The 26,902-nt window shown below is 40.0% G+C and overlaps 1 protein-coding gene across 1 annotated transcript in view; it reads right to left on the reverse strand.

Annotated features, from left to right (window-relative positions):
- The window catches only part of Cps1 (carbamoyl-phosphate synthase 1), a 111,594-nt gene that overhangs the window by 9,282 nt on the left and 75,410 nt on the right, over window positions 1-26,902 (reverse strand). The window contains exons 25-34 of the mRNA XM_051154156.1: window positions 26,640-26,821; window positions 18,161-18,355; window positions 17,467-17,534; window positions 15,767-15,842; window positions 11,868-11,945; window positions 8,929-9,036; window positions 7,310-7,399; window positions 5,879-6,049; window positions 3,588-3,662; window positions 869-967 (exon numbers count right to left, since the gene is read on the reverse strand). Coding sequence (XP_051010113.1) covers window positions 869-967; window positions 3,588-3,662; window positions 5,879-6,049; window positions 7,310-7,399; window positions 8,929-9,036; window positions 11,868-11,945; window positions 15,767-15,842; window positions 17,467-17,534; window positions 18,161-18,355; window positions 26,640-26,821 — 1,142 coding nt within the window. The remainder of the gene's footprint in view (window positions 1-868; window positions 968-3,587; window positions 3,663-5,878; window positions 6,050-7,309; window positions 7,400-8,928; window positions 9,037-11,867; window positions 11,946-15,766; window positions 15,843-17,466; window positions 17,535-18,160; window positions 18,356-26,639; window positions 26,822-26,902) is intronic.

Below are 26,902 nucleotides of genomic sequence, written 5' to 3' on the forward strand. Positions count from 1 at the left end.
AGAGTCTAATTTGCTAATATTAAGATCTCCTAATGAGGCAGCATTTATAATAATCACCCACTGGCTTGAGAATACGTGATTCTGTTCTAATTATGTTTTTATTGATTTTTGTGAAGCCGTGCAGGGTTTGAGCTTATTAAAGTCACAGCAGGGGAGGTGTATATGACCACTCCTTGTTTTTAAAGGATATAAGAATTCCTAATCTCAAGTCAAAATGAATGACCAGTTGATAAGCATATATGATTATTTTTCAGGAACTTATAATGAGAATGTGCAATGTATACAGATGCACAACAAGGCCTATGAAAGTCCACGCCAGACAAAATTCCAGCATGAAGTAAGTGTTCATTCCTGATGAAGTCCCGTCCCTACCTAAGGAATTATTGGTAACTGTTAGCTGGGAAAGCATTAATTTGCTTGAGTAATGTAGTCCCTGCTGGGTTGACCACCCTCAAGGGAAGACTGGACATCTAAAAGCATATGGACATCACAAACTGAATGGGTTTTAAAAGATACAAGACACAAAGTTGGGTAGGTAGAAAAAGAGGGATGGATCTGGAAAGGTGATAAAGGATAAGATTGATCAAAGCACATGGTAAAAAATTCTAAATAAATGAATAAAAATGTAAAAAACATATGGAAAGAAACGGTACAAACAAAGAATAGTGGGCCATTGCTTTTCTAATGTAGTCCCTTTCAAAATAAATAGTCACTCACTAGAGACTTCTTGCTTTCTGTTCCTTAGTTTACTTTTGTATCTGCTGCAGTAGCAGGAGAGGGCCAAGGGGGCAAATAGAAGAACCAGTGGCCATTACCACAAGCGACCACATCCCAGCCCTGGGAGTACGCACAGCCACATGCCACTCACCTGGATTCCAATCAGAATGCCTTTCTGAGGTATCTTAAACCCTGTAGACAGCATTGCCTTCAGGAAGGCTGTGTGAATACCCTCGCCAAAGCATGCCACCTGTTTAGGATTAAGTAAAAATTAAAATAAAGGAAAGAGAGCAGAAAGGAAAAAAAAAAAGAAAATTAAAAACTAATGGAGAACAATATACTGAGAAACTCTTTCCCTTGAATTTACCAGTATTTCCCAAAGATCAAGCAATCCAAATGCAAGAATTAAATGACCGGCCAGGACAGCTGTATCTTATGTTTTTAATTAAGCATAATGAATGAATAAGCAATTCCTTCTCTATTCAACAACACTCAGTGGAACAACATACTGGATTGCGCTGCAAGTTATTTGGATACAAATCACAGCTTCTGGTGTGTAACGTGGTGAATTTCCAAATATCAATATGAGTTCCTGTTTAAATAACTGTTCCCATGTCCCAGCGCATGTTGGATTCAGGGTGGGGAATGACAGAAATGAGCCACTGCTTTAAAATCACCTCAGACACCCTCAGGAAAGAGTGCCTGAGAAATGCAATAAGCACATGGAAATCTTTAAAAAAAAAAAAAAAAGAAAAAGAAAAAACTTATTCTTTTTCTTTCATCACTTTTATAAACAGAACCAGAATACCCTGTGACGCATCCTGAATACTCAAGCCATGTGTACAAATGGGAAAAGAAAAGATGCCAAGCTAACACCAATTGGTAGGGTCTATAGAGATTTCCCTGAGGTAACTGCTGTGCACTGTAATTACAAGTCAAACGACCGCCATAACTAGAGGACAAGTGGTGTATTTTAACATGATGGGAGTCAGTTCTGCACATATCATCTGGCACGCGTTCAGAGTCACCATTATAGTAAATAATGCTGACGGCTGAATTCATTCTTTAAGCAAATGACTCTCTCTTGCTGGGCAAGGAAAGTTCTCATGATAACCTTCAGCTGGCCACGAGTGCATGTCTGCTTTCCACCCCACAGTGAACATTTTAATCAGTCAAATACTGGCCAATCAACTCGAGCAATGTCAACGTAAGTTAATCACTTCCACCGATAGGAACCCTGCGGCCCGATCAGAAGCGCAGGTACCCAAAAGAGGTGTCCCATTAATGTTCTGTCTAGCCATTCAGAACACAAAACAAAAAGTCAAACAGCCCTGTGAATATGAGGATTACATCTTCACTTTACCTCTAGAAAATAAAATGCCCCTTAATAAGATAAGAAGCCGGATGCTTATGCAACTCCACAGCAATCCACTTAAACACTGTAAGTGTCTTTGAGGCATGGCTGAGATTTCTAAACTGGATTTATTATTCTGATTTCAGTTATGAAACAGAATCTAAAATGTCGCACTTGATGACACTTGGAAATATGGCTTTAATATTAGAAGAAGATCTTTTTCTAGCTTAGAAAAAGAAACGACAAATGCGAGCAACCTCTAAGTTGTTTGTATTATCATCGTTGTGGAAGCAGGCAGGACAGAAACCCTGAGAACAAGCTTGCCGCACTAGAGAAGCCGTGGAAGGGTAAGGGGGCTCTCCCGCATCTGTCTCTGGGTTAACTGAATACAGAACCATGGGATCAGAATGGACCTGACAACAGCATCCTTTATCTGGGAATAGTGTAGTACCCATAGTTCACAGCGACGCTCCCTTTCCAACTGTATTAAAAGAAACAGCAAAAGGATCAAGAGCCCCTTTCTAAGAACACAGCTGTAACACCACAGTCATTTATTCCTCACTGCCTGTCTCCAGGTCTCACTTGGCTTCTCATCAATGCACATGCTTGTAACCAAGCAACCATAAAAAGCATCTCATATTCTTTGCAATTAAATACTCTCCCACTTAGATTGCTTTTTTTTTCCCCCCTTAACACCGTGAGACACACTACTTCCTCACAGTCTGGCATTGCCACTCCAGTGTGCACTGATGAGGATCTGAAGGCTGTAGTGAGTGTGTCTGTCAAGGGCTAGGTGATTCATAAAATGCCCTGACACTGACATGTAGAGAACTTTCTAGAATCTGACAGCTCTCTAGGAGAAAATACATATCGCATTTTTAAAGAAACCTTCCCTTGACACAGTTGCAACACAAGAGGAGGGGGACCTCCAGTGGCCAGTTCCATTATAATTTTAGACCAGCCTCAAGAAGTTGAAGCTGGAATTCATCTGAAAGATGATCCTGGGACTTTTTTTTTTTTTTTTTTTTTAATCCATTTGCAGTTTCCACGGCCCACACCTGTCACCTTTTTAATGATGTCATTCTGCACGTTTCTTATAAAGATGCGCTGACCTGCTTCAATCATACCAGAGGGAAGGTTAAACAGTTATTGCAGAAGGATGCGAGAACCTCACAAAGATTGACACAGGGTACCCTCAGATGTCTAGAGGAATATATGACTGCTGTTCACACATGTGGAAATGAATTAAGTGGAAATGAATTCAGTACACATGTATTCAGTTCCCAGGATCGCATGTAAAACTGTCAACTCTGCTACAAAGAAAAAAAAAAAAAAGTAGAAGAAGACTTTTCTTTAATTCACACATCCTAACCTTTGAGCTCCCCTGGGAAAATAAAATCTTACGAAGTTTGCTCCTCTCTCGCCACTTACTACTTTACTTACATGACCGTATCCAGACCATAGAACCATAAAGACATCCCAGGAAATCCAAAACAAGGGCTCATTGACTACTTGCCTCTCCAGTGGAAGCCATTTCGCATCTCAGGATAGGATCAGCATCCCTCAGTCGGGGCCAGGAAAACATTGGAGCCTGTCAGACATAACAGGGAAGGAAAACAAGTGAGACAAAGGGATGAACGGAGAGGAAACATTAAACACACTTGGTGAATCACCTCCCGTGGGATTCATTAGGCCATGGTGGACAGAAAATTTCTCTTTGGCCCAAAAATGACTTGAAAGATAGCTGTAAAATTCTGTTCCAAGAATATGTTTGTACTCCTTGCCCAACCAAAGTTTGGGTGAAATAACCACAAATGATTTCTGTAAATAGATCCCCTGTGGCCAGTCTACACTTTTCCTTCTAATCTGGCCTGCGCATATTCTTATTGGAGCTATTTCAAACATCTACTGCACATTCGTCTCCCAAATACAGAGTTCAAACACATTTTCCCCTTGATAGGCTCTTGGCCCATTCCTCTGGTCGTTCTGCGCATTTGAACTTGCAGCAAGCCACCTTGCCAGACATGGCTGTCTGTAAGCTGACTTCTGAGATATTAAATGCTGTTGACACCTCTTAAAAGCTTTGAAAATAAAAGTTCTGCTTGAAAACGGTTTTTTTTTTTTTTTTTTTTATCTCTTTTCATACAAGCAGGAACACTGAAGTGCTTCCTTTTCAATTATTTTATCAGTCTGACTCATAACGACCAAGGGCTTATTTCTTAACATATGCCTATTTATCTTGGCTGGGCTGTCCTTCCACTGATAGCAGCACACTAAATTGTGAGAAAATGAGCTTGGGGTCATTTTACTGGATGATCTTAATGAAGCTATTATATGATCCTATCCTCCAGCTTTTCTGTTCTGCTATTGTCTCCTTCCCATCAGCCACATTAGGTCTTCTAAAATTGACAACAAATAAGTAACTTGAAAAAAATTAATATCCATGTATAGTGACAATTATGAAGAGGTGTAAAATCACTGCATTTTGAAATGTTACTCTTAGTTGGAATTATAACATGTATTTATTTACTTGTGTATCATTTTATAAAAAACTTATTTGCTATATTTATTAATAAAGAGAATTTAAAATATATAAGTATTGTCTATAGTGGAAAAATCTTTTTAACTACTACTTTCTGACATTAAACTTAAAATCCATGTGTGTTATATGTCAATAGCCACCAAAACACTTAACAATGAAAAATAATATTCTATTTCAACACACAGAACTATCCAAGAAATCCCAAGCCATTAACTTTATAGTTTTGATTCCTAGAAACAGCTTAAATATCTGTAACTAAAGTTGGAAGTTGGAGTCTCAGCAAAAGCAGACTTATGGTTGGAGCCACCAGTACATACAAGAACAGAGAATCCTCTTAAAGTAGTGGTTCTCAACCTGCCTAATCCAGTTCCTCATACTGTGGTGACGCCAACTATAAAGTTGTTTTCATTGCTACTTCATGACTGTAAGTTGCTGTGGTTATGAATCATAATTTAAATATTGATTTGCAGGGTATCTGATATGAGACCCCTGTGAAAAGATCATTTGGCCGCCAAAAGGGTCACAACCCACATATTGAGAGCCACTGTTTTAAAGCTATCCAAGATATATTAGTGTCACATAAGGTAACTGCATTTCACAATATAAATCAATTTCACTGTGTGCTTCATCTAAGGGATTCAAATGTATTTGTTTATTTTATGAATGTTCATATCTGCCCATCAAAGCAGTGGTCATAATAATGTGTCCTGAGGCATCTAGAGGCATATAGTGGCTTTATGATTAAAGTACTATTCAAACATAATTTCGATTTCATTGCCCTCACAGCTCCACTACAGACTATTATTTAAATTTTATGAAAGGAAAAAAAAAATGGTGCCATAGAAACAAAGAAAAGGCAGCCAATATGGTAAGAATTTAACCGGGCCCTCAGGGTCACCACTTTTATGAGACCCGTGAATTCCTGGAGACTTTTCACAGTTCAGCCTTATCCTAAATGAGATTGCCTAGAAATTTTGATTTGCTAACTAAACCAGCAGCAACATGTGCCAGTGGCAGAAGCGTAGATTATAATCCACTAGGCTAGCTGATTCTGAGTTTATATTATCCTTGATCACGGCCAATGTTTCCATAGATGCAAATAGTTCACATGTGGTTGCTTACAGTGCAACCTCTCCAGGTCTGAAAGGAAGCTGATCATTCAGCACTTTAACTAGGAGGCCCATGAAGTCATAAACATTTTGTGTCAAATGTCTCATTTCACCACACTTCTGCTCATAAAAATGACACATGTCATAAAATGTTACCTTAATGGCAACATAGTCAGCAGGGATGATGGGCTGCTCCAATGTAGGGAGACGCCGCTCATCAATACTCTCTCCGATCATCACCTTTGTAGCCACATCAATGAAGTCCACCCCAAGCGTCTTGGAGACAAAGGGGAAGGATCGAGACGCTCTCAGGTTGCACTCAATCACCTACAGTTCAAGAGGGAAGAGTTGATGAAAGCCAGTAACAACAATCTTAAATATTCTTTCTGTTCCTTGGTTTCTCTCTGTTTCCAACTCACTTCTCTAATTCCATCCCCTTTATCTCCACGGCTCACATTTTTGGCCATTTGGTGTCTCTGAGATCATTATGAGAACTGTGACTCTTTTTTGTTCCATTTCCCCAGTTCAATCCCTGCATTCTTATACATTTCATCCAATGGGGAGTTTGGATAATGCCACACCCCTAACTGAAAAGTCCCCACTGGAATCCTTACGGCTTCATAGTAAAGCCTTGCTGGCAAGAGCCTTCCATCTTCTTGCCTCAACATTTATCTCTCTTATCTTACACCACTTTACTGGACCAAGGCTTACTCTCCAAGATTCTGTTCCAGTCCTCAAATAGGAAAATACTTTCCCTAAACATAAAAACTGATGAATTACTATTTCCCAAAATGTGCTGGTAAGTCACTATTGTAGATGATCGTTTCAATTTGCCAAAATCCCAGCTATTCTATAAACTTTCATTCACAATATTAAATCTTTCTTGAAGCCTTTCATGATTTTCTGCAGGTAAGACATGATATTCAAATATGTGTTCTATATTCATATGTGCACACATGTATGCGTATATGGAAAATATGATCTTCCTATTCAACTCCAAAGACATCTGCACACTCCTCTAGCATCTACTAAAGCTGTTAATACAGCGCTACTTCTTTCTGAGCTCATCTTCCTCCCAGGCCTCACTGAGTTACAAAGCATCTGAACGTGGAGAATATGCTGCCTACATCATTGTAACCACCACTTGACTCCATAGCACTAGTGAATAGATTTTGGTCACTAATAACGTGAATGAAATAAAATAATTAGAAACAACCTAATTGGTGTGAATAATTTTTTTTTTTCTTTCAAGATGTTTCACAAAACAACTTTGTTCTCTGGATAAGGAGCAAGCCAAACTTCAATGAGGAGATTTATGAATACACATGTTGTTCTCCGTGTTTCACTGTGGGTGGAATACGGTGCTGTTTCAGCACCCTGAGTATGTCACAAAGCTGTGAGTGACATATCAGTGCCTCCAAGAGCCCTTGCCTTCAACCAGGAGAGACATTACACAGCATGCAACATCCCTCTCCGAGAGGAGTAGATGGCAGGGTCACAGAAATCAACAGAGTGGGGCACAACCCAACATGACCAACATAACCTGACAAGGTACCAGGGGCCTCTGAAGACATTAGTATTTCTTACCAGGACATCATTTCCTTTGACAAGGAACTGGACATTGAATGGTCCAGAGATGGCAAAAGCCTTCGCAATCTTCCGGGTTGCATCCTTCACCTAGAGCAAAAGACAGTGACACAGTGATAAAGACAATGGTAGAGGTTTAAAGAGATGCAGAATTCTGTCTAGATGGCCTTCTTTGTAAAAATGTCTGTCTCCGTATAATAATAATAGTTAATAGCAAAAAAAATAGGTAATGGTAAATGTCAAGAAACAAGTATTTTACAAGAGTACTTATCCTCCATAGAGCTGTCTCTTGCAATTATATAACCTGTTCTTACACCAGAAACTGCAGTTCATACTATATATCAGTCTACTAATCTACCTGCTGAGAAGGGCAGGCTCCAAAATACATGGTCCTGCAAGGTATCCTGGGAGATTTTTTTTCTGTTGCCCTAAACTCTACAAGGGTAGATATTCTGTTCAGAAAGAAATAGTGTTTGTCTGCAAGGAGGACTCGCGCGTGCGTATGCGTGCGTGCATTTATGAGTGCGTGTGTGTGTGTGTGTGTGTGTGTCATAGGTGCCCCTATACCTGTCAAGAAATAGAAGGTTCTCATGTCGAGAGGGACAGTGGTGACAGGAAGCCCCACTCATCACAGATACAGGAGTGGGTCAGTAACTTGACTGGGTATGGAATGAAACTCAGTCTATGGCATGTCCTCTCTGAAGGAGTTGGGAAAGTCTGAGGTTTGTGTTTATTTATGCTGGAATAAAAATGGAATCACAGTTTAAATATTGGGACAAAACTCACATGATGCTGCTATTAGCATTCTATCACCTCCGTGTTCTGAAGCAGAGATCGTCAGGGTACACCCAAAGCAAATGTACAGGCCAGCACAAGTTCTTACCACAGGATAACAAAAACAGCTCTTTACAAAGGCTGAGTCCATTTGAACTCCCTTTAGTTACAAGAATGGCTCAAGATGACTGAGTCTACACGTATATGCCTTGCCACAGATAATGGACGCTGAGGCAGTCATACTGGAGGACTCTTTAAAGGAACTGCTCTCAAGGAGGAGTCAAGAGACATATCACAAAGTGCTGGCTTAAAGTGCGGCTCAGAGCGAAGAGTGAACACTCCAGTCACAGAGGCTCCCAAGTGGCTGCTGCACACCTGCTTCGCCATTCCTCAAAAGCATCACTTTTTGTTGCTGGTCTCAACAAGCGGCTCTCGGCTATCAGACACACCCGGGCTACCCAGTCTATAGATCTGGACCACAGGCCAGAGGAAATAGTAACTTTAGGAGACTTGATAAAAAAGAAAATACAGGGAGGTTTCCATATTTGTGGCATCAGAAACTTGGGGTGGAAGCAGGTACTTTAGCAAGCCACGTGGACGATCTGGATGTACACTAAAGATTGTACTAGCACACAGCCAAGCTGCCTGTGACCACCACAGAAGGAGATCATCTCTACAACGCTCAGCTAGTGAAGGGCAGGGAAGTGCCTTATTAAATTTAACCCGGAGCATGCCCTGCATCACTGCTTCCTGTTTTTACAAACTCAGGGATTCTGATGCTGTCGTTGGTGCTGTGGTTTTTATCCTTTGATGTTTCCTTTCTGGTTCTGTTTCTAGATGATGACCTTTTCGATGGCTCCTTGGCTGATACTTTGTGTAGGGAGCATCAGCGTGGCATCGCCTGAGTGGACACCTGCATCTTCAACATGTTCCGAGATGGCATGGGAGATGACCTGCAAAAAGAAGATTTTTTTTTTTTTTAAAGTCGTCAGACAGCTACTTCCGGGCTACTGCTCCATCACCTGCTGCCTTTGATGATTATAACCAATTCTGGCACCATTAGCGAGTGACTCTGCTGAACTCTTGTTAAGATGAGGAGAACGAGCCGCACTGCTGTCTAGGCCTCAGTGTCCAGTGACAAGTAGCCTCCACAGGGAGCAGAGGGGGACAAAGAAGTTGCTGCTTTTTTTTTTTTTTTTTTTTTTTTTTTTTTTTTTTTTCTCTTCCACTGATTGCCAAGGGTGAAAGTAGTAGAGTAAGTCAAGTCGTACTAACTAATCAAGATAGGACAGGAAGCTGCAGTAGAAAAGGCTTCATCTGTCAGTCCCTGGCAAAGAAGACAGGAGAAGGAAGTATCTAGCAACGTGGACGGCGTCACACATCTCACACCACACATCACACACTGCACAAACTCTGTTGTATTAGAGAGAAAGACTGAAGAGTTTGGTGCAGAGATCTTTAAAGTGAAGTTTGAAAGACTTGAAAGTACTCTCGCCCTGCTCAACCATAAGGAAACAAAGGCCATGTGAGATTGAATAACCAAGTCGGTGTCGAGTTAGTGAGACTGGGGGAAACGTGAACTGTCAGATCCTGAAGCCTATAACCTCAATCACTTTAGTTCCTATGCCAATAAGATATGTTGCCCAGGAACTTATGAGGCTTAGTATAGGAAGAATAATTTCATGGCTGTATAAGACTAAGGTAAGACACAGAGATTTATTTATTCATCACATTTATAAATGACTTAAATCAGAGTGGTATTGAGTTTCCATTCTTCCGATGTCATTTTTGAGCTCTGGGGGTCTAGACAAGGCTGCATGGCATCGGCTCCTAATGAGGGGTGGGACTAATAACAGTGCTTATAGTCACAGAAGAGTTATAAAGCAAAGAATGCATATGAAGTGATCGCATACGTGTGCATGTTTATGTGTGTAATTCCATCTGTGAGAGTATATGTGGTGTGTGCATATGGGTGTAGATTCGTGAATGCGTGGATCTGTGTGTGTGCGTGCGTGTGTGTGTGTGTGTGCGTGTGTGTGTGTGTGTGTGTGTGTGTGATCTAGGAAACAGGAGCAATCATACCACTGAACTCAGAATCATTATGATAAAGTTGAGTGATATGTCCATTTCTGGGAATGAATTTAAAAATTGTGTAAGTAATATGAAACATTTACAAAAACAAAAAAAACAAAAACAAAAAAAAACAATGTGCAATGGATTGTGGAAAAAACAAAGAAAAGAACATATCCCAGAAACCCAGAGTGAAACCGAACCAAGAAGCCATCAGGGGTCCACTAGGAGCACAGCATGCAAACAAGCACACGTTTCCACGGCAGTCCCCACTGTCCACATCCACAGATGTATAATCACATTCCTCCTGCCTTCTATCTCTGACTTCAAACATTAAAGGTAGAAATAGAGGACATTTTACTTTATGATCTAAAACAGGAGATTAGGAGGGAGAGTTCTAGGAATGAAAAGATTATCTCCAGATAGATAATATGTGAGATGTTCTTTCTCCACCAGAAAGAAGACTCAGTTACCTAACCTAATAGTTCTGAGGGTGTGGCTCCGTGGTAGAGCATCTGCCTAGCATTTTCAGGGTCCTGAGATCCACCTAGTGCTGAATAAAAAAATGCAGGCAAAACCCATATATAATCTTAAAGTGATCTGTACTCTTTGTCAACAAGTTTGAAAAAGGAAATGAACATCCTCTGAAGATGTTTCAGCAAAAAATCCCTGTCCTTGAAGACAGGAGACTGGAAAGATTATCTCTGAATGTTTCAGATTTGGGTCACGAGCTTCTGTGGTTAGGAGAAACTATCGTGACTTTAAAGGAAAATAGGAAAGCTCTACTCTGAACTGCTAATCTGTTAGGGGGAAAAAATAGATCTGACATATTTGGTAGTGTTTTGGATAATTTGCAAAACAAATGATGAAGGCCATTTTTTTTTTTTTTTTTACTTTATCTTTGAGGCAAATAAGATAACATGCCCTGTCTAAAGCACAAAGCCCAACATTGCAAGATAAATCACAAACGCCTTATGAGGACAACCAGCAGATTTAAGGGAAACACACTTCCATTTCCCGTTCTCCTTGAAGTGAGAGGCCTTCAGGGCTGCAGCTGTTCCAGATGTGATGTGGTCAGCTGGTTTGATGTTATTATTCTGCCTACGCAATTCTGTTGGATTTCCTTTATTAATCCAATGGAAAGGAGAGGAGTGAGTGGGAAATCAGGAGGAGAAGAATCAGAGATTCAACTAGAAATTTTAGAAAGCATAGTGCTTGGTGGTTTTTTTTTTTTTCCTAACGCACATTGAAACATAAAAGGAAAGCCACAGACAAAAGGAAAGACCTATTCAGAAAGGATGATGAGTGTGGGATGGTAATGGATACTGAATATGATCAAAGAGAAATGCTAACAGTTTGAAAGGCAAGGGATGATACACCCTGGACACGTCAACTCAACCTTCGAGAGTTGGGCTTTGGTTTGGTGGTGGGGGGGGCAGGGCATCGGTTTCTTTTCTTTTCTTTTCTTTTTTTTTTTTTTTTTTGTTGTTGTTGTTGTTGTTGTTGTTGTTGTTGTTAAGGAAGTGAAGTGAGTGGAGCTGGAGGGTTTTGTGATAATGGTGCTGGTTTTCATTGACCAGCCTCCCCCAGTATGGCCAGACATACACTTTTTTTTAGAAATTATAGGTTCTAACCTATGAATATTTCAAGGTTACCACAGATACAAAAACTGGTGGGAAGGCCCAGATAAGTGAGAGAAAGGGCTAGCACATACCCGTCCTTCCTTGCCAACTGCATCCATCTCCACTTCCCGGGCCCCCTCAACAAATTTAGTCAGAACCACCGGGTGCTCCTGTCAACAATAAACAAACAAATAAGTAAGGAAAGGAAAACCTTGAGCAGAAATTCGATCTATAATGCCAGGTAGCTGCATAGCTTGAGTAACTGACAAGGCGGTACTTGTAGAACTCTTAAGGCCAAACATACAACGGGAGCTCATTAGCCAGTCTGTTTTTACAAGACTAAGGTCATGCTCTGCTTACCGTAAGAGCAAGTGTTTTTCTGCAACTCTGGAGGCCCAACAAACCGAAAATGAGTTCTGAAACCCAAAATATTAGCTTCTGAGCCAGTGTGAGGAAAGAGAAGGCTGAGGACGGAACAAACGCAACTCCCCTGCCTTCTATCAGAGTCACCACCACACCTCTGCTTATTCTGTGCCTGGGGATGGTTATTGCACCAGCTTCTTTCTGTCCTTGCTTATTTTTGCATATGCCCTAACTTCCTAGTCAGAAATGTGAAGGAGATGTGTAAGAAATGTAAGTAATGGGGCTGGAGAGATGGCTCAGAGGTTAAAAGCACTGACTGCGCCTCAAGAGGACCAGAGTTGAATTCCCAACAACCACATGGTGGCTCCACAACCATCTATAATGTGATCTGATGCCCTCTTCTGGCATGTGGGCAGAGCAATGTATACATAATAAATAAATCTTATAAAAAAGAGAACAGGAAATGTGAGTGAGCTTAAAGGAGAACAACAGCCTCCAGCTTGTTTGTTTGTGTGTTTGTTTGTTTCAGTTTGAAGGTGAAATCCTTTGTCTGAAGTTGATAAATCTTATCTTGTTTTTAGAATATGATGCTGGCAACTGGAAATCAAATCTATTGATGTTGTTGTTGTTGTTGTTGTTGTTGTTTTGTTGTGACGGGGTTTCTCTGTGTAGCCTCGGTTTTCCTGGACTCACTCTGTAGACCAGCCTGACCTCAAACTCACAGAGGTCCACCTGCCTCTGCCTCCCTGAGTTCTGGGATTAAAGGCATGCGCCACCACGCCTAACTTCAAATCTACGTGTTTATTAACCTTGACATGTGCTTCTTTGGGCTGTATTCTGAACTGCTTATGAATCTTGAATTGCTTTCCGTACTCAGCTGTCCTAAGACAATGTTGAGGTGTTGCTTCCTCTGTACTAAGAGAAGAGGATCTCTGATGATCTTGCTAGTCTAATGTGTCTCCTCCCTGATGCTGTGGGATTCTGCATTCTGGACCACTTTTGTTGCATTTACCTGTCTCCATAACTGTCTTCCTGTGTGCCCTTCATTTTTTCTCCTCAATTTAATCTTATATTACAGATCACCTTCAAAGCCTAGGCTAGCTTACACCTTCTTTAAGGTGTCTCTAAGCCCTTCTGGCCTCTATGCTAAAATTCATCATCTTATGTGTGTGATAATTTAACACATATCCCTGAACACTGTCAATAGAATTTAAATTTTAAGGTACATTTCCCTGCTTCTTTTCTAAGGCTCTTCATCATTCCTTATTTTCCACTGAGTCCTAAGATGGTCGTACCCACTGGGCATCCATCTTAGCTCCTCCTGGCTTCTGTACTTACCCTGTCAGTGACTGCCTCCATTTCCAAGGCTTTTACTTTAAAGGGTAAGCTATTGATTTCAAAATCAGTACTTATATCTCTGTCTCTACCCATCCTCTTCCCTTTACATTTTACTTTAGTTTAATTATGTGTGTGTCTATGTGGGTCTGTGTGTGGATATGTGCATATAGTGGTCATGCTGGTGGAGGCCAGTGGGGATAGATCCCTCTGCAGCTTCCCAACACAGGTGCTGGAAACCAAACTGAAGCTGCCATGAAAGACTGTATATTCTTAATCACTGAGCCATCTCTCTAGCCCCGCTAACCCTTCTCATGGTCCTCAGTTATCAACATGCAGAGCTGTCTGCCCTCACATCATCACCACTGGGATTCCTTGTAGGCTGCCTCATTCAAATGGCCTAACATGAAATGCATTTCTTCCACTAAACTCTCTCCTTCTCTCATGTTCACTATTTCAGTCATGTCATTACTTTGTATCCCTGTTGCCTAAATCAGAAATTCTGTAGTCATTCTCAGCACCTTTCAGCACTACCCTCTTCTCATTCATCAATTCCCTTCAGTGAATAACTTCAATATTCTTCGCTGTATTATTCCAAAGCATCTCCACCCTGAACTGTCAGTGTGTGTGTGTGTGTGTGTGTGTGTGTGTGTGTATGTATGTATGTGTATGTGTGTGTGTGTATGTGTGTGTGTATGTGTGTGTATGTGTGTGTATGTGTGTGTATGTGTGTGTATGTATGTGTGTATATGTGTGTATGTGTGTATGTGTGTGTATGTGTGTATGTGCGAGTGTATGTGTGTGTATGTGTGAATGTATGTGTGTATATGTGTGAGTGTGTATGTGTGTGTGTGTGTGTGTGTGTGTACAGATAATTATATAGATTATCTTTTTAGGGCTATATCTTTTGGTAGTAGGAACAAAACAATATTGTTAGCTAATATATATGAATGAACAAATAAAGGAGCAATTCGTAGCATTAATTTTTCTTTAAATATGTTGAACTGAGTATTATGGGTTATGTTTTAGCACAGTGGAGAGACTTGAACTAGGAGACACTCAAGCAGGACATCTCTGTTATAAAGCTGTGGTGCTGTGTGGGTTCAGTTGGCATGCTGACATAAAAATAAAATTAGGTCTTCTACTGAGTGGAAGGCCTCTGAGGCTGAAATGTTCCTGAGAAAGGAAAAAAAAGAGAACCTTATCCACCTTATCCCATCCCTCAAATGTAGGATATAGTTGTTGGCATCTCAGAAGAGAGACAGAACAAGGTCTTGGGCAGAGATTAAAATATAAAAGTTAGTTAACTGGCCCATCCAAGAGATGTCCTTCAGTAACTAACCTGCATACAAAAGTGAGTTCTAACCCTACTGATTCCCTTTCTTTAGACTCTGCCTCTTCTCACTCATTTTCCTTCTCCACATGCTCCATGACCAAGCATCCTTGATTAACGGTTATCATAGTGGAAAAGGACCCAGGTCCACATGTTTAGAACAATCCAGGCTCCTCTTCCCACTGTGAAATGCCTCTGACTCCATCCTTCAGCTCCCTGCAAATTCCACTTGCCCAACATCAAACTCTTCTCTGAATTGTTCTTTTTTTTTTTTTTTAAACTCCAAACAGCCTTTGAAAGCTTTTTAAAGAAAAGCATTGCTTTCATCCTCCACAGTGCGAGGTCTGCTAATCAATAACCCTGCTGGGTAAATCTTAAATGGATCACACCAAGGTAACACCAAAGGAGGAAGTAGAAGCTTGGGGCAGTTAAGAAAGGTGTCTAAGTCACTACAAAATTATAAACATTTTTATTAACTCACAAATGCAACGTGAAAGAATGGAAGAAAAAATCAATAGGTGAACAAGGGGGCTTTACTAATAACGGTGTATAGTTGATTAAGGCCAATCCCCAGGTGTGAGAATTAAAAGCCAAGAAAGTTTTCACCAGATAATGATAAAGATGGCTGGATCGTCCTGGAGATTGATAGTCCTAGGAATAACTTGACCAGCATGGTGCACACAGAAGGGACAAGATACTTTTTAAGCATCCAGCCTAAGTATATATCCATTCACACTCCCGGTCTCAAAACAAATTGATCTGGATGATCAAAGATGCATGGGTCTTCCTCTTATCCCACTAACACTAAGAACTGAGACATCACTTAAGACCCCTTTTTAAACTAGCACATAGAAAGGAGGGGAATGGAAAGTCATCCTAACAACTTTGTGTGAAAGCAAAAACTGCATAGTAAACAAGAGACCAATTGTTCAGAGTCAGTGAGAGGAAATAGGACACTACCTGAGAGACTCGAGTGGCCTCCTCAAGGAATCTTTTCATCTCATCTTCAGAGAATACCACGTTCATGGCAGAACCACTGGGAAGGACAGATGGAAAGACAGGTGAGTTCTTTTGGTTTTTTGTTTTGTTTTGTTTTGTTTTGTTTTGTTTTGTTTTACCAGTTCAGAAGTAAAGTAAACTACACTAGATTGAACATCTCCGGGCAATCCCTAGTTCCAAAGCAAAAGCAAGAAAAGTATCTTTCTGTCTAAACTGAGCTTTTGCTCCACGTAATCATAAGGTCAATAAATCAAAGTTAAAACGTCAAAGAACCTAGGGGTGGGCCTCACAAAATCTCTGCTGCTCCCAGCAATTAGATAGCCCCAGGACTATACTGTCTGATTTACAGGATCAGTGCTCTGCTGCTTCCAGGTAGATCTTAATGGTTAACAGGAGTCAACCAAGGACACAATTTCTCTCACCCCGTTTCTTCAGTGTTCATTAGCAAAAACTAATCTTAACCCATTGGCACTCTGCGAAGCAGGTTACCATTTCTCAGCCTCTACAAGAATAGAACTGATTCTTTGGTTATATTTGCAAATATAATATGCAGTGCATGACTGAAATGTATTCAACTGTGTCCTTCGTTCTAACTACCTAAGAAATAATGCTATCTTAAATAGACATACTTTGAATTTTGACACTTTGAAAATGAGATAGGAAAGTTGCAAAGGAGAAGCATTAGAGTAAGCGGAAAAAATTATTTCCGTCTTCTTTTGAAAAGTAACCTTTTCTTTACCTTTTCTAATTACTATAAAGTTGTGCATGAAGCAATTGCTTTATTGGCTTGTGAGAAGGTGGCTAAAGCAATGACATTGAGGACTTAGGGCAGAGGAAAATGGAAGACAGCTGTAATTTGCAATATTCAGAGACTTTTTCTTCCAACTCTCTTTAAGCATGTGCCTGTTGCTTAAATTGATTTACATTAATTCTTCAAAGTAGTACTATTAGACTGGTTTACACAGAATGTCATTTCAATGAAAGGGCACATTTCCTCTTCTTTTGAAATTTTTCATTATTTTAAAGGATCCCATCTCAAATCCCATTCACACTTCCAAATTGTGCACAGCAAATTGTGTTTCTCTTATTATCCCCTGTTCAGTGAAGTGGTCCCTTACATGTGGCAACATCTGAAGAGACTGCGTGATAATTCACAAGTTTTCCTTTGATGCTAGAACCTAGTTCCAGCGTTTGATATAAAAGCCCATGTTTCTCATCACCATACTTCATCTATTACAAAAATCTGATCTCAAAAACTCCAAAATTCAAAACAAAGACACTATCAAAAAGGTGCTGATGATAGTCAAAAAGGAGCTGTCATTTCTGACTAGCAAAAAAAAACAAAAAAAAACAAAAAAAAAAACAGCTGATGCCAAGAGATGCCCTGGGTTGTGTTTTAATGTTGTCTATGTAAAACCATCCCTCTTGTCTTTGCCCAGGAAATGCCTTTAGCTGCCATGCTTCTAGATGAAGATGATACCATTCCCCAAAGAAATGGTGAACTGGCAGAGTGGGCGTTGATCCTCAAACTCTCTGTGTTCCTTTAGATACTGTGGCTGGACTAACAAATTCCCGCACACCGAACCCTATTCTCTCGGCATGCAGCCCGTATTCTGTATCTCCCGGTTTTTGAATCATTGTTCTGGAAAACAATATATTACCTCAAAACATAGGAAGGTCTCAGCAAGCAGGGATAGCCCACAGAGTTTGCAAATTCCAGTGCTTCGTTCTAATTAATAGGGAGGGGAAAAAAAAACACAAAGGGTATGAATAGTTTAAAATAAGCAATAAAAATGCAGACTGGTATCATTAGATCAAGGGATAACCTAACTTTTTTATTCCTCCTCTCAAAAGACTCCATTAAAATGTAAATTGGACACCGAGATACATAAAATTCCTAGGTTCTCATTCTAAATATCAAATCTAGTTCAAAAATAGTTTGAACTTCTTTTCATTGTCTGAATCTTAATAAGAAGACTGCTGTCTATTTATAATCAGCATTTAAGTGCAATCATCAAACACGGCTACTTTACAGCCAATTCACTAAGCGTGGTGTGCGTTCCACCTGCCCTCTAGTTAGCTTCCCTGGTAGTTAACATTCAGCTTAGGCCAGCACTCAGAGGAAGGATAGCAGGCTACCAAGAAGAGACTTGATACCCTATGCGCATATACAGGGGGAAGAGGTCCCCCTCAGTGACAGTCATAGGGGAAAGGAGTAAGGGAGAAATGGGAGGGAGGGAGGAGTGGGGGGATACAAGGGATGGGATAACCATTGAGATGTAATAGGAATAAATTAATAAGATATATTTTTTTTAAAGTTCTCTTATTAAAATGAAGCACTGTCCTGCTCCTTACCAAAGTGTTAACAGCTTTCCACGGAGCTTGGGCCACCTTCAGCTCATCCAAGACAGCTGAGAAGATGGAGCGATCCTCAGCCCTATCGATCTGCAGAGGGCTCGTGCCCATGATCTTAACACCGTTCTTGTATAGCGGGACCGCCAAGTTGTTTGGAATCTGGCCCCCAACTGAGATGATGCAGCCATTACATGCCTGGAAGAGAAACCACAGGATCAGCCACTGCAGTACCCAGAGCAGGGATGGATGGCTGTGCCAGTAAGATGGACAGCATTTCCTCACTGAAATATATGCCACGGTGTGAGATTTCTGTTTACCAAAGAGGAAGAATATTAGATTTTAGCACAAAGGACAAGAAGTTCTTTTGACTTTGCAGATAATCGCAGCCTAAAATCCATGCAAAAGCTCCAAAAAAAGAACATATAAATATCACCCGAGACCGTTACATGGACATTTTTTAATAAAATGGATGTGTCGTACCATATGCTCATAACTATAATCCATGGGCCACTATAATCCATTATATTCCATGGCTTCCTGAGGTACTCTTGCCATTCACTAAGTAAGTGTCTATTTTCCAAGTGGCTCCTTTACTCAGCGTTCCCCGAAAGCTCTCAGTGACTAGAGAATAAAATACACACCTCTACCATCTAAGCCTTGCCGATCTTATCCATCATTGCTCCCATCAGGCCAGTGAGACAACTTCATTCATCAGATACAACTGTGTATGCCACCACTAGCAAATGCTTTACAGCACCCAAACACGTCAGGCTGTGCTCTGCTCTGTATACACCCTCGCTTACTTAGCCTCTGACTGACTCTAAGTTGAAGTCCATCTACTTCTCACCTCCATTCTGACATCCTAAATACCATCTGTTTTCCTCGCCTGACACCTTGGCATCTGTTCTCTGCACTCAATAAAGTATTTGAGTTCCCATTTCTTTGCTACGTGCTTTATATGCAAGCATGTATATGTATATGTGTATATATATATGCAAGCATATGTGTGTCTAGCTATATATGATTAATTCTCAGGGCTTCCTAACACTGCTGTTGGAGCACTGAGGGATTGCTGAGGAGTGATAACAGGGAACTAGACATGTAGCTATCAGTCCCTTTCAATATCAATATCATTACTATATATTGACCACTTACCGTGAGGTTCAGTCATTCTATAATATTGTCTAGCAACAGCACCCCAGTTCACACAGCTGAAATGTAGATTAAATAAGATACCATCCATACTCTATATGGGTGTATTTATAGATAAATAAGATATTAATATAAAAACTATGACAGCCAGTAGGCATTGGGCTTAGTATAATTAACATCTGCCCTAATGACCTACTAATGAATATTGATGGAATTATTGAAGTGATTGATACATGCCAACTTATTTTATTACGATGTGAAATTACTTTTGAATTACTCCTATAAAAATGAAGCTAATATCTCTTCATTGACAACAATTAGGGAACTGCCTGAACAAACACACTGCAAGTGAATTCTTAAAGGCATTTTAAATGGTATTGAAAATAATAACTAAAAATTATGTGTGTTTATAAGTGTTCACATCTTTCTTTACTCCCTTTTAAAATGCTCAATGAACATCTTTTCAAAGCCTTTAAAATACAAGTATTCTCTTCACTGTGATAATCCTTGTTTCTCACTATTTTAGGTTTACTATAAGTGCTGTTAAGACTTTGAGAGTTAAAAATCAAATTTTCCATTAAGCATATACAAAAAGCTTCCATGTGAAATACCTCTAACAAATTAAAAGTAGAATCCATTTTTACTAAAATAGAGCTTGAAGTTGACAAAAAAAATGGTTTGAATAAATATATCAATATTTTAATTTTTTTCCCATTAAATTTATTTCTCTTCTTCTAAGAAATTAACAATCTTTAAAGCAAAAATAAGATAGTCACAACTATTCTTTACATAGCCCTTAACTGTGTATTCTGAAAGGTTTCTTTGATCTTTACACTATCCTTGTGGGGCGGTTATTACTAACACCTTTGTGTAGCTAAAGAAACTGAGCCTCGCTGAAGGCCACAGTCTCTAATGCAGCCAACTCAGGGTCGACATGTGAATTCAACTCTGTAGATGCTGCACTTGTGTAATACACCAAATATTTGGATGCTAAACCAACTCTGCTAGGTGTTTTCAGACGTGGTTGGCGTTAGAAGATAAGAAAACTATTTGTAGAACATTCTTTTGGAAGATGGTAGATAAAACAAAATCTTTCCTTTCCAAACCAAATTCTCATTATTCGTCACTGGTAAGTTGACCAGTGTCCACAGGAGAGCCACAGAGTGAAGATGTGGTGCTTGTGCAGGGCTAGTCTGTGCAACAAGAGGAATTCAGTGTGAGAGCATGGTTGTTGGGTAAAGCTGATAAAGAACCATTTCACAAAAGACTCTAATCTTAGATATTTAACCTGTGGACTGATACCCATTTGGAGGTCGAAAAACCTTTTCACAGGGGTCACTTATCAGATGTTTACATTACAATTCCTAGCAGTAGCAAAATTATAGTTATGGAGTAGCAACAAAAATAATTTTATGCTTGGGGATCACCACAACATGAGGAGCTATATTAAAAGGTGTCAGCATTAGGAAGGTTGAGAACCACTGTCTTAGATTCTTCCTGGCTCTAAATACAGGAATTGCGTGCGTATATACAGAATCCTGGCATTCTATGCAGGTCAATCATCATCATATCATGGTAACTTACACTAAATACCCACAAGTAGTAGTCTAGAATATAATACTTTAAATTCAAGATAATACTACACATATTTCTAAATTATTTAGTCCAAAAAAAAAAAAGTTCAACAGATCTCCAAGTGCCACTACGCTAAAGACTGAACTGAGAGTATGAAGCATGTGGGGCAAACATGTTACACTGAGCTGCGTCACTAGCCCCTAAACTTTATTTTCAACTTCATTTCCTACTTTAAACCCTGATATCCCTGCTGAGGCTCCTAGCAGTGGGAGATAGGGAACTCAAAGTTTCCACCTCCTGTAACCAGGCAGGATTCCCAGCGGAGGGAAGGGGACACCAACCCACCCACAAAGCCTTCAACTCAAAATTTTCCCTGCCTACAAGATGTACAGGGATAAAGATGGATTAGAGATTGAGGGAATGGCAAACCATTTTGCCATTTGCCAACTGGCCCAATTTGAGACCCACCCCATCTGAGAGAGTCAACCCTTGACACTGCTACTGATACTCTGCTATGTTTGCAGACAGGAGCCTAGCATTAACTGTCTTCTGAGAGGCTTCATCCAGCAGGTGATGGAAATAAATGCAGAAAACTACTTCCCAACAATAGAATGAGCTCAGGGAGTCTAGTGGAAGAGTTGGGGAGGTGAGGATTGAGGGAGCCAGAAGGGTCAAGGATACCACAAGAAGACCTACAGAGTAAACTAACCTGGGCCATGGTAGCTCATAGAGACTGAACCACCAACCAAAGAGCATGCATGGGCAGGACCTAGGCACCCTACATATAAGTGGTAAATATGCAGCTTGGCCATCATATGGGTCCCCTAAATATGGAAGCAGAATCTGTCTCTGACTATGAGGTCTGCCTTTGTATTCCTTTCCCCTAGCTGGGCTGCCTTGTCTGGCCTAAGCAGGAAAGTTCTGTTGTGACTTTCTGTGCCAGGGCAGGTTGGTACCCATGAGGAGGAGTGGTGGTGGAGGAGGGCAGCACTTCTCTGAGGAGAAGAGGAGGAGGAGTGAGGGGAGAAGGGTGTGAGGGTGGAACCGGGAGTAGAGGAAGGAGGGAGGCTGTGATCAGGATGTACAGTGAATGAGTTAATTAATGTGAAAAAAAAAAAAACCCTGATATCCTTAAGATAAGGACATGAGGACATTTCTAAACATTATCCAAGCTACAATCACACCAGAAATTTATTTTACAAGCCTAATGAATTAAAAGAAAATGCTTCAAATTTATTTGAGAACATTTTAACTTCTTCTAACCATTAATCATTTTGGTCAGTACTGATACAGATTAAATGCTGCAATTGAGGCACAATGCAACATAAGGAAATGTAACCTATCTTACTAATAGAAATAGCTTTTGTCCAATTAAAAATGGCCTTGATTTCTATAATTTCATGAGTTATCTCCAATTTATGAAATTACACTGTATTTACCAATGAGAGATATTATGTTTTAATATCTTGATAGTTTTCATTTTAGATAACACATTACACTTAATGCAGAACCTTGGCATTATATTTAATTACAACTAAACTACATGCTAAAAATGAATTTGGTTTAAAGTCTTTTATTCCCTAATGAGTACTGTCTGTTACTAATTAATGCTTGTAAGTTTTCGTTTAACTCTATTTTGCAGAAGTACTATTGTCTAACTAGATCTATAGTGTTAAAATTAATACAATTTAGCCAGAGTACATTTTACAAAGTATAGTTCAGCAAAGTATGCATTGAGAAAGGGGGGGAAATTATCCAACACTCAAACAGACAGAGACAACCAAGTTATTGTCTTGTATTTTCAGATGGAATCTATGTTACATGCATGTGCGTGTGTGTGTATGTGTGTGTGTGTGTGTGTGAGAGAGAGAGAGAGAGAGAGAGAGAGAGAATGAAATGTTCGTGCACATGTCTGTGTCTGTGTCTAAGTGTGTCTATGTGTCTATGTATGTGTCTATGTGTCTATGTATGTGTCTATGTGTATCTGTGTGTTTGTGTGTTGAGATTGAGTCTTTATATGTTGCCTGGGTTGATCTTAACCTCATGGACTCAAATTGTCTTTTCTACTTCATTTCTCCAAGTTTCTGGGAGCACAGGTGCATACTATCATGTCTGGCACCAAAAATAAAATGGTATCAAATGAATAAGAATGAAAAGAATTGGGGAGTCTTAAATGGGGTTGAGATATAAGCTCCATTAATGTTTTTCATTTTTACAACTTTTCAATTTTTAATCTAGTATAGAATAAAGAGATGTGTGAATTTAAACCCAGACCTCTATGAGTCCTACTCATGGTAGCCTGTAAATATTTCAAGTAATAATCTATAATCTATAATCAAAATATATCTAATAATGAGACACAATGAAACAACTTCAAGTCATTTACTTCAAATGACTTAGAGAACAATTTTCCCCTTACAGGGACTGTCCTAAGCAAAGTTGTGTGCTAGGCAAGATATGGTCCAGGAAAGCTATGTCAGTTGTGGGCGCCAGTATTTTCTTTCCTTGACCCTTGGCACTCACAGTGTTATTAGCAGGCAAATAAGTACATTATCAAAATTCAGATCTCTCCTTCGGCATAACCTTGACACAAATTCAGAAGAAATAAATGGCTGGTACTCTTCATTACTCTGTAGAATGAGGGTTCTTTTCCTGAAAATGGGGGATGCACCCACGAGCGATGCCCACAAAGGACTACGCAAAAAGAAATGATTCTATAATAATAAATAAACAGACAGACAGACAGACACACAGACTAGTGGGAAGCGGGCATCAGCACTTCCTCCAGAACCCATGGCAAAATCTCCTCAGTGGCAGCCTGCTTTACTCACTGGGCAGGTAGATCATTTCTTAAGGTTTTATTTTAAAGGCTCAGTCATAGTCCAAAACCAGGGTAAGATACCCATCACACTTGCTACAACCCCAAGTAATTATGCATTCCTGAGAGAGCCATTTTCTTTCTAAAAGACTTAAATGTATTTCTGAAAACATTAGAGATGTTTTCAAGTTTCTGAAAAAAGAACAAAAAAATGTGCTAGGGCATTCAGATTCTCAAGGTGTGTTAAGGGCAACCTCCTGTGGTATAGGTATACCATCATTACTACAATAAAGCAGCATTGTGGAGCCTTCTATATCATGAGAGAAGACACATATGTACATCTTTGTATATGTTACATGTCATACTCTATAACCTAAAGAACACACAGACAGAATGCTGCTGATTCATTCTCCAACATAGTATTATATTCTGGTGTGGTGCTGTTTATTTTGATGTCAATAGGTTTTAAGAAAGGGCCAATACATGCATTTGTAAAACTCTTCAATTATATTCAGAGTTTAATGTTCTATGCTAAAAGCAGTACAGAAGCTTCTAAATATTCCTTAAATCATTGCACAAAGAAACAGTGTAGAAATTACATGATACTATTGACCACGATGTTTTTTTTAATATTTTTAAAGAAATGTTTAATTTTTCATGCTGCATCATAGATCCAAGTTTTATTATTAATGCCTTGAAGGTAGAATGTCTGTGCTGGCTAGTTTTTACATCAACCTGACATAGGCTAGAGTCATTTTGAAAGAGGAAACCACAATTGATGAAATTCCACAACAGACTGGTATTGGAGGTTGCTATGTATTCTGATGCTAATTGCTGTTTCCCAAGATGTAGCTGCTGCCCAGAAGAGCTCAATCTCATGTATACCTGTCCTTGTTGTATAAACCTTCCAGTTTGACAAATAAAAAGCCAGTACCTGGGCAGGGCCAGAGGAAAGGAAGTGTGGCAAAAGTTCCAGGGCTTTGAAAAGAGAAGAATTGGGGGAGAGGAAGCAAACAGGTATCAGAAGAGGAAGGAGACAGAAAGCTGAGATGGGTTCACCTGGAGAAGAGCACATTGGCGTGGTTGGAGGAAAACAGCCCAGTATAAGCAAGTCTATGGAATTATGGATGGGAGGTATCCCAGATGGAAATTATTAAAACAGATATATGATATGGTGCCTTGGGAGGTAAATATAGCTTAAGAGTCATTATCTGCCATGCTCCAAGTAAAATAAAGCTATCCTAAAATCTACCAGATGTCTGTGTATTTATTGATTGTGCTATCCAATTAGATAATACTGCCATAATAATTATAAGGCTAATAATAATCATTAGTAGGTCATACCATTAAACTAAAACAACAAACTGGTCCATGGGCAAACTGTGATGTATTTTCTTGATTGATGATTGATGTGGTGGGCCTGTCTCAGAATAGTGCCACCCCACAGTAGGTAGTCTTGGGTGGTGTAAGAAAGCAGACAGAGAGCCACAAAGAGTAAGCCAGTAAGCAGCACTCCTAAAAGGCTTCTGTGTCAGTTCCTGTGTCCAGGTTCCTGCCTTGAGTTTCTGCTTTGCCTTCCCTCAGTGAGAACTGTTACCTCTAAGTATAAGATGGAATAAACCCTTTCCTCCCCTTGTTCCCTTTAGTTCTGGTGTTTTAAAAGAGCAACAGAACCCTAGGACATATCCTTTCTGCTAAACCTGGCATTTACAAAGTGCTAAAGAAATATTTGCAGAATCCAGTTCGTTTGATGTCCACCTGTCTATCTGAGACTATCAGGGAGTCATGTAGAAAACTTGTATCAGTGAGAGAACTAAAACCTCCTCTATATCATGGATGAGCTTCATTACATTGTGTTTGGATGGGTGGGTCAGACCTAAGCAGACACCTAGGATCATACACAGGTCCTACATTTCTCTATTGTTCTTTGTAAACATAAAGCCACTGCATGGCTTCAGCTCTATACGTTATGCTTTACGTGCCTTATGATTCATAGCTCCACCTCACCTTCACAGTGCCTGCCTGTGCTGTGCCGTCATATTAGTCAGTAGCAAAAAGGTGAATCTCAGAGGGCTGAAGCAGCTCACACAAGGCAGTGAGCTTCTCAGTCAAGCCTAGAGGTCAACACTGTGGCCCTGACTCAGTGGGATGTTTTGTTTTGTTTGTCATATATAAGGCTGCCTCTTTGTGGTGAGGAATTAACTAGAATATTAAAGGCCTACCTACTAGACATCACTGTGAAATTTTTTAATAGCTGTGTATATAATAATAAGATAACCTGTTCTACAGACCTAAAATCACTAATACACGGAGAATATACATTCAATAACATTGGCACGAGGCTAGGTCAATTTCAAGTATATGAGAAAGCCTCACAGCAACCAGAACCATTTGGAGCGGACTCCCTTATCTCAAACTGAAGACTGAGGATGATGGTTTTGTCTGATTGAAATGAACTGGTCATTGGCAACAACCTGACCTGCCTCCTCTGGGGACTGTTTTTCAGTAAGCCACATCACTTGTTGTATGGAGAGAAAGGGCTCTTAAATCATTTCAGGAAATATGTACGGAGACCCCTTGATGCCAGTTACTATGTGACTGATACATGTCGCCTAGTGGACTTCTCACTATTGGAATGCATACAAAAATGGGGAATATTGCACGGAAATGACCATTCAGTGCCAAGATCCCCAAAGTAAAAAGCCAGGGCAGTCATCTTTTCTGAGTTTCACTATAAAATTAGGCAATGGAAAATGATGATATTTCCTAAGAAGAGTTGCAATATAAATCTGCACACAGAGTATAATTACACATAAGGTATATACTGAATATCTCTCTCTCTCTCTCTCTCTCTCTCTCTCTCTCTCTCTCTCTCTCTCTCTCTCTCTCTCTCTCTCTCTCTCTCTCTTGTTTTTGCTTTTTCTGTTTTTTTACCTCCTGGTGGTAGATGTCTAGGATTCTCTCCAAAGACAGCTCTTCAAAGTAGAGTTTGTCACACTCATCAAAATCAGTGCTCACAGTCTCTGGGTTACAATTCACCACCACTGTCTTCTTGCCAAGTTGGCGCAGTGTGCGGATGCTGGAGACAGCACACCAATCAAATTCCACACTGCTGCCTGCAGAGACAAGGATTGTAGGAAAAGGCGTGAGAGGAAAGGAAATATTTCTCCAGCCAGTCCAGACTAAGGAAGCCAATG

The sequence above is a fragment of the Acomys russatus genome, chromosome 12 (assembly GCF_903995435.1).
Source record: "Acomys russatus chromosome 12, mAcoRus1.1, whole genome shotgun sequence".
NCBI lineage: Eukaryota > Metazoa > Chordata > Mammalia > Rodentia > Muridae > Acomys > Acomys russatus.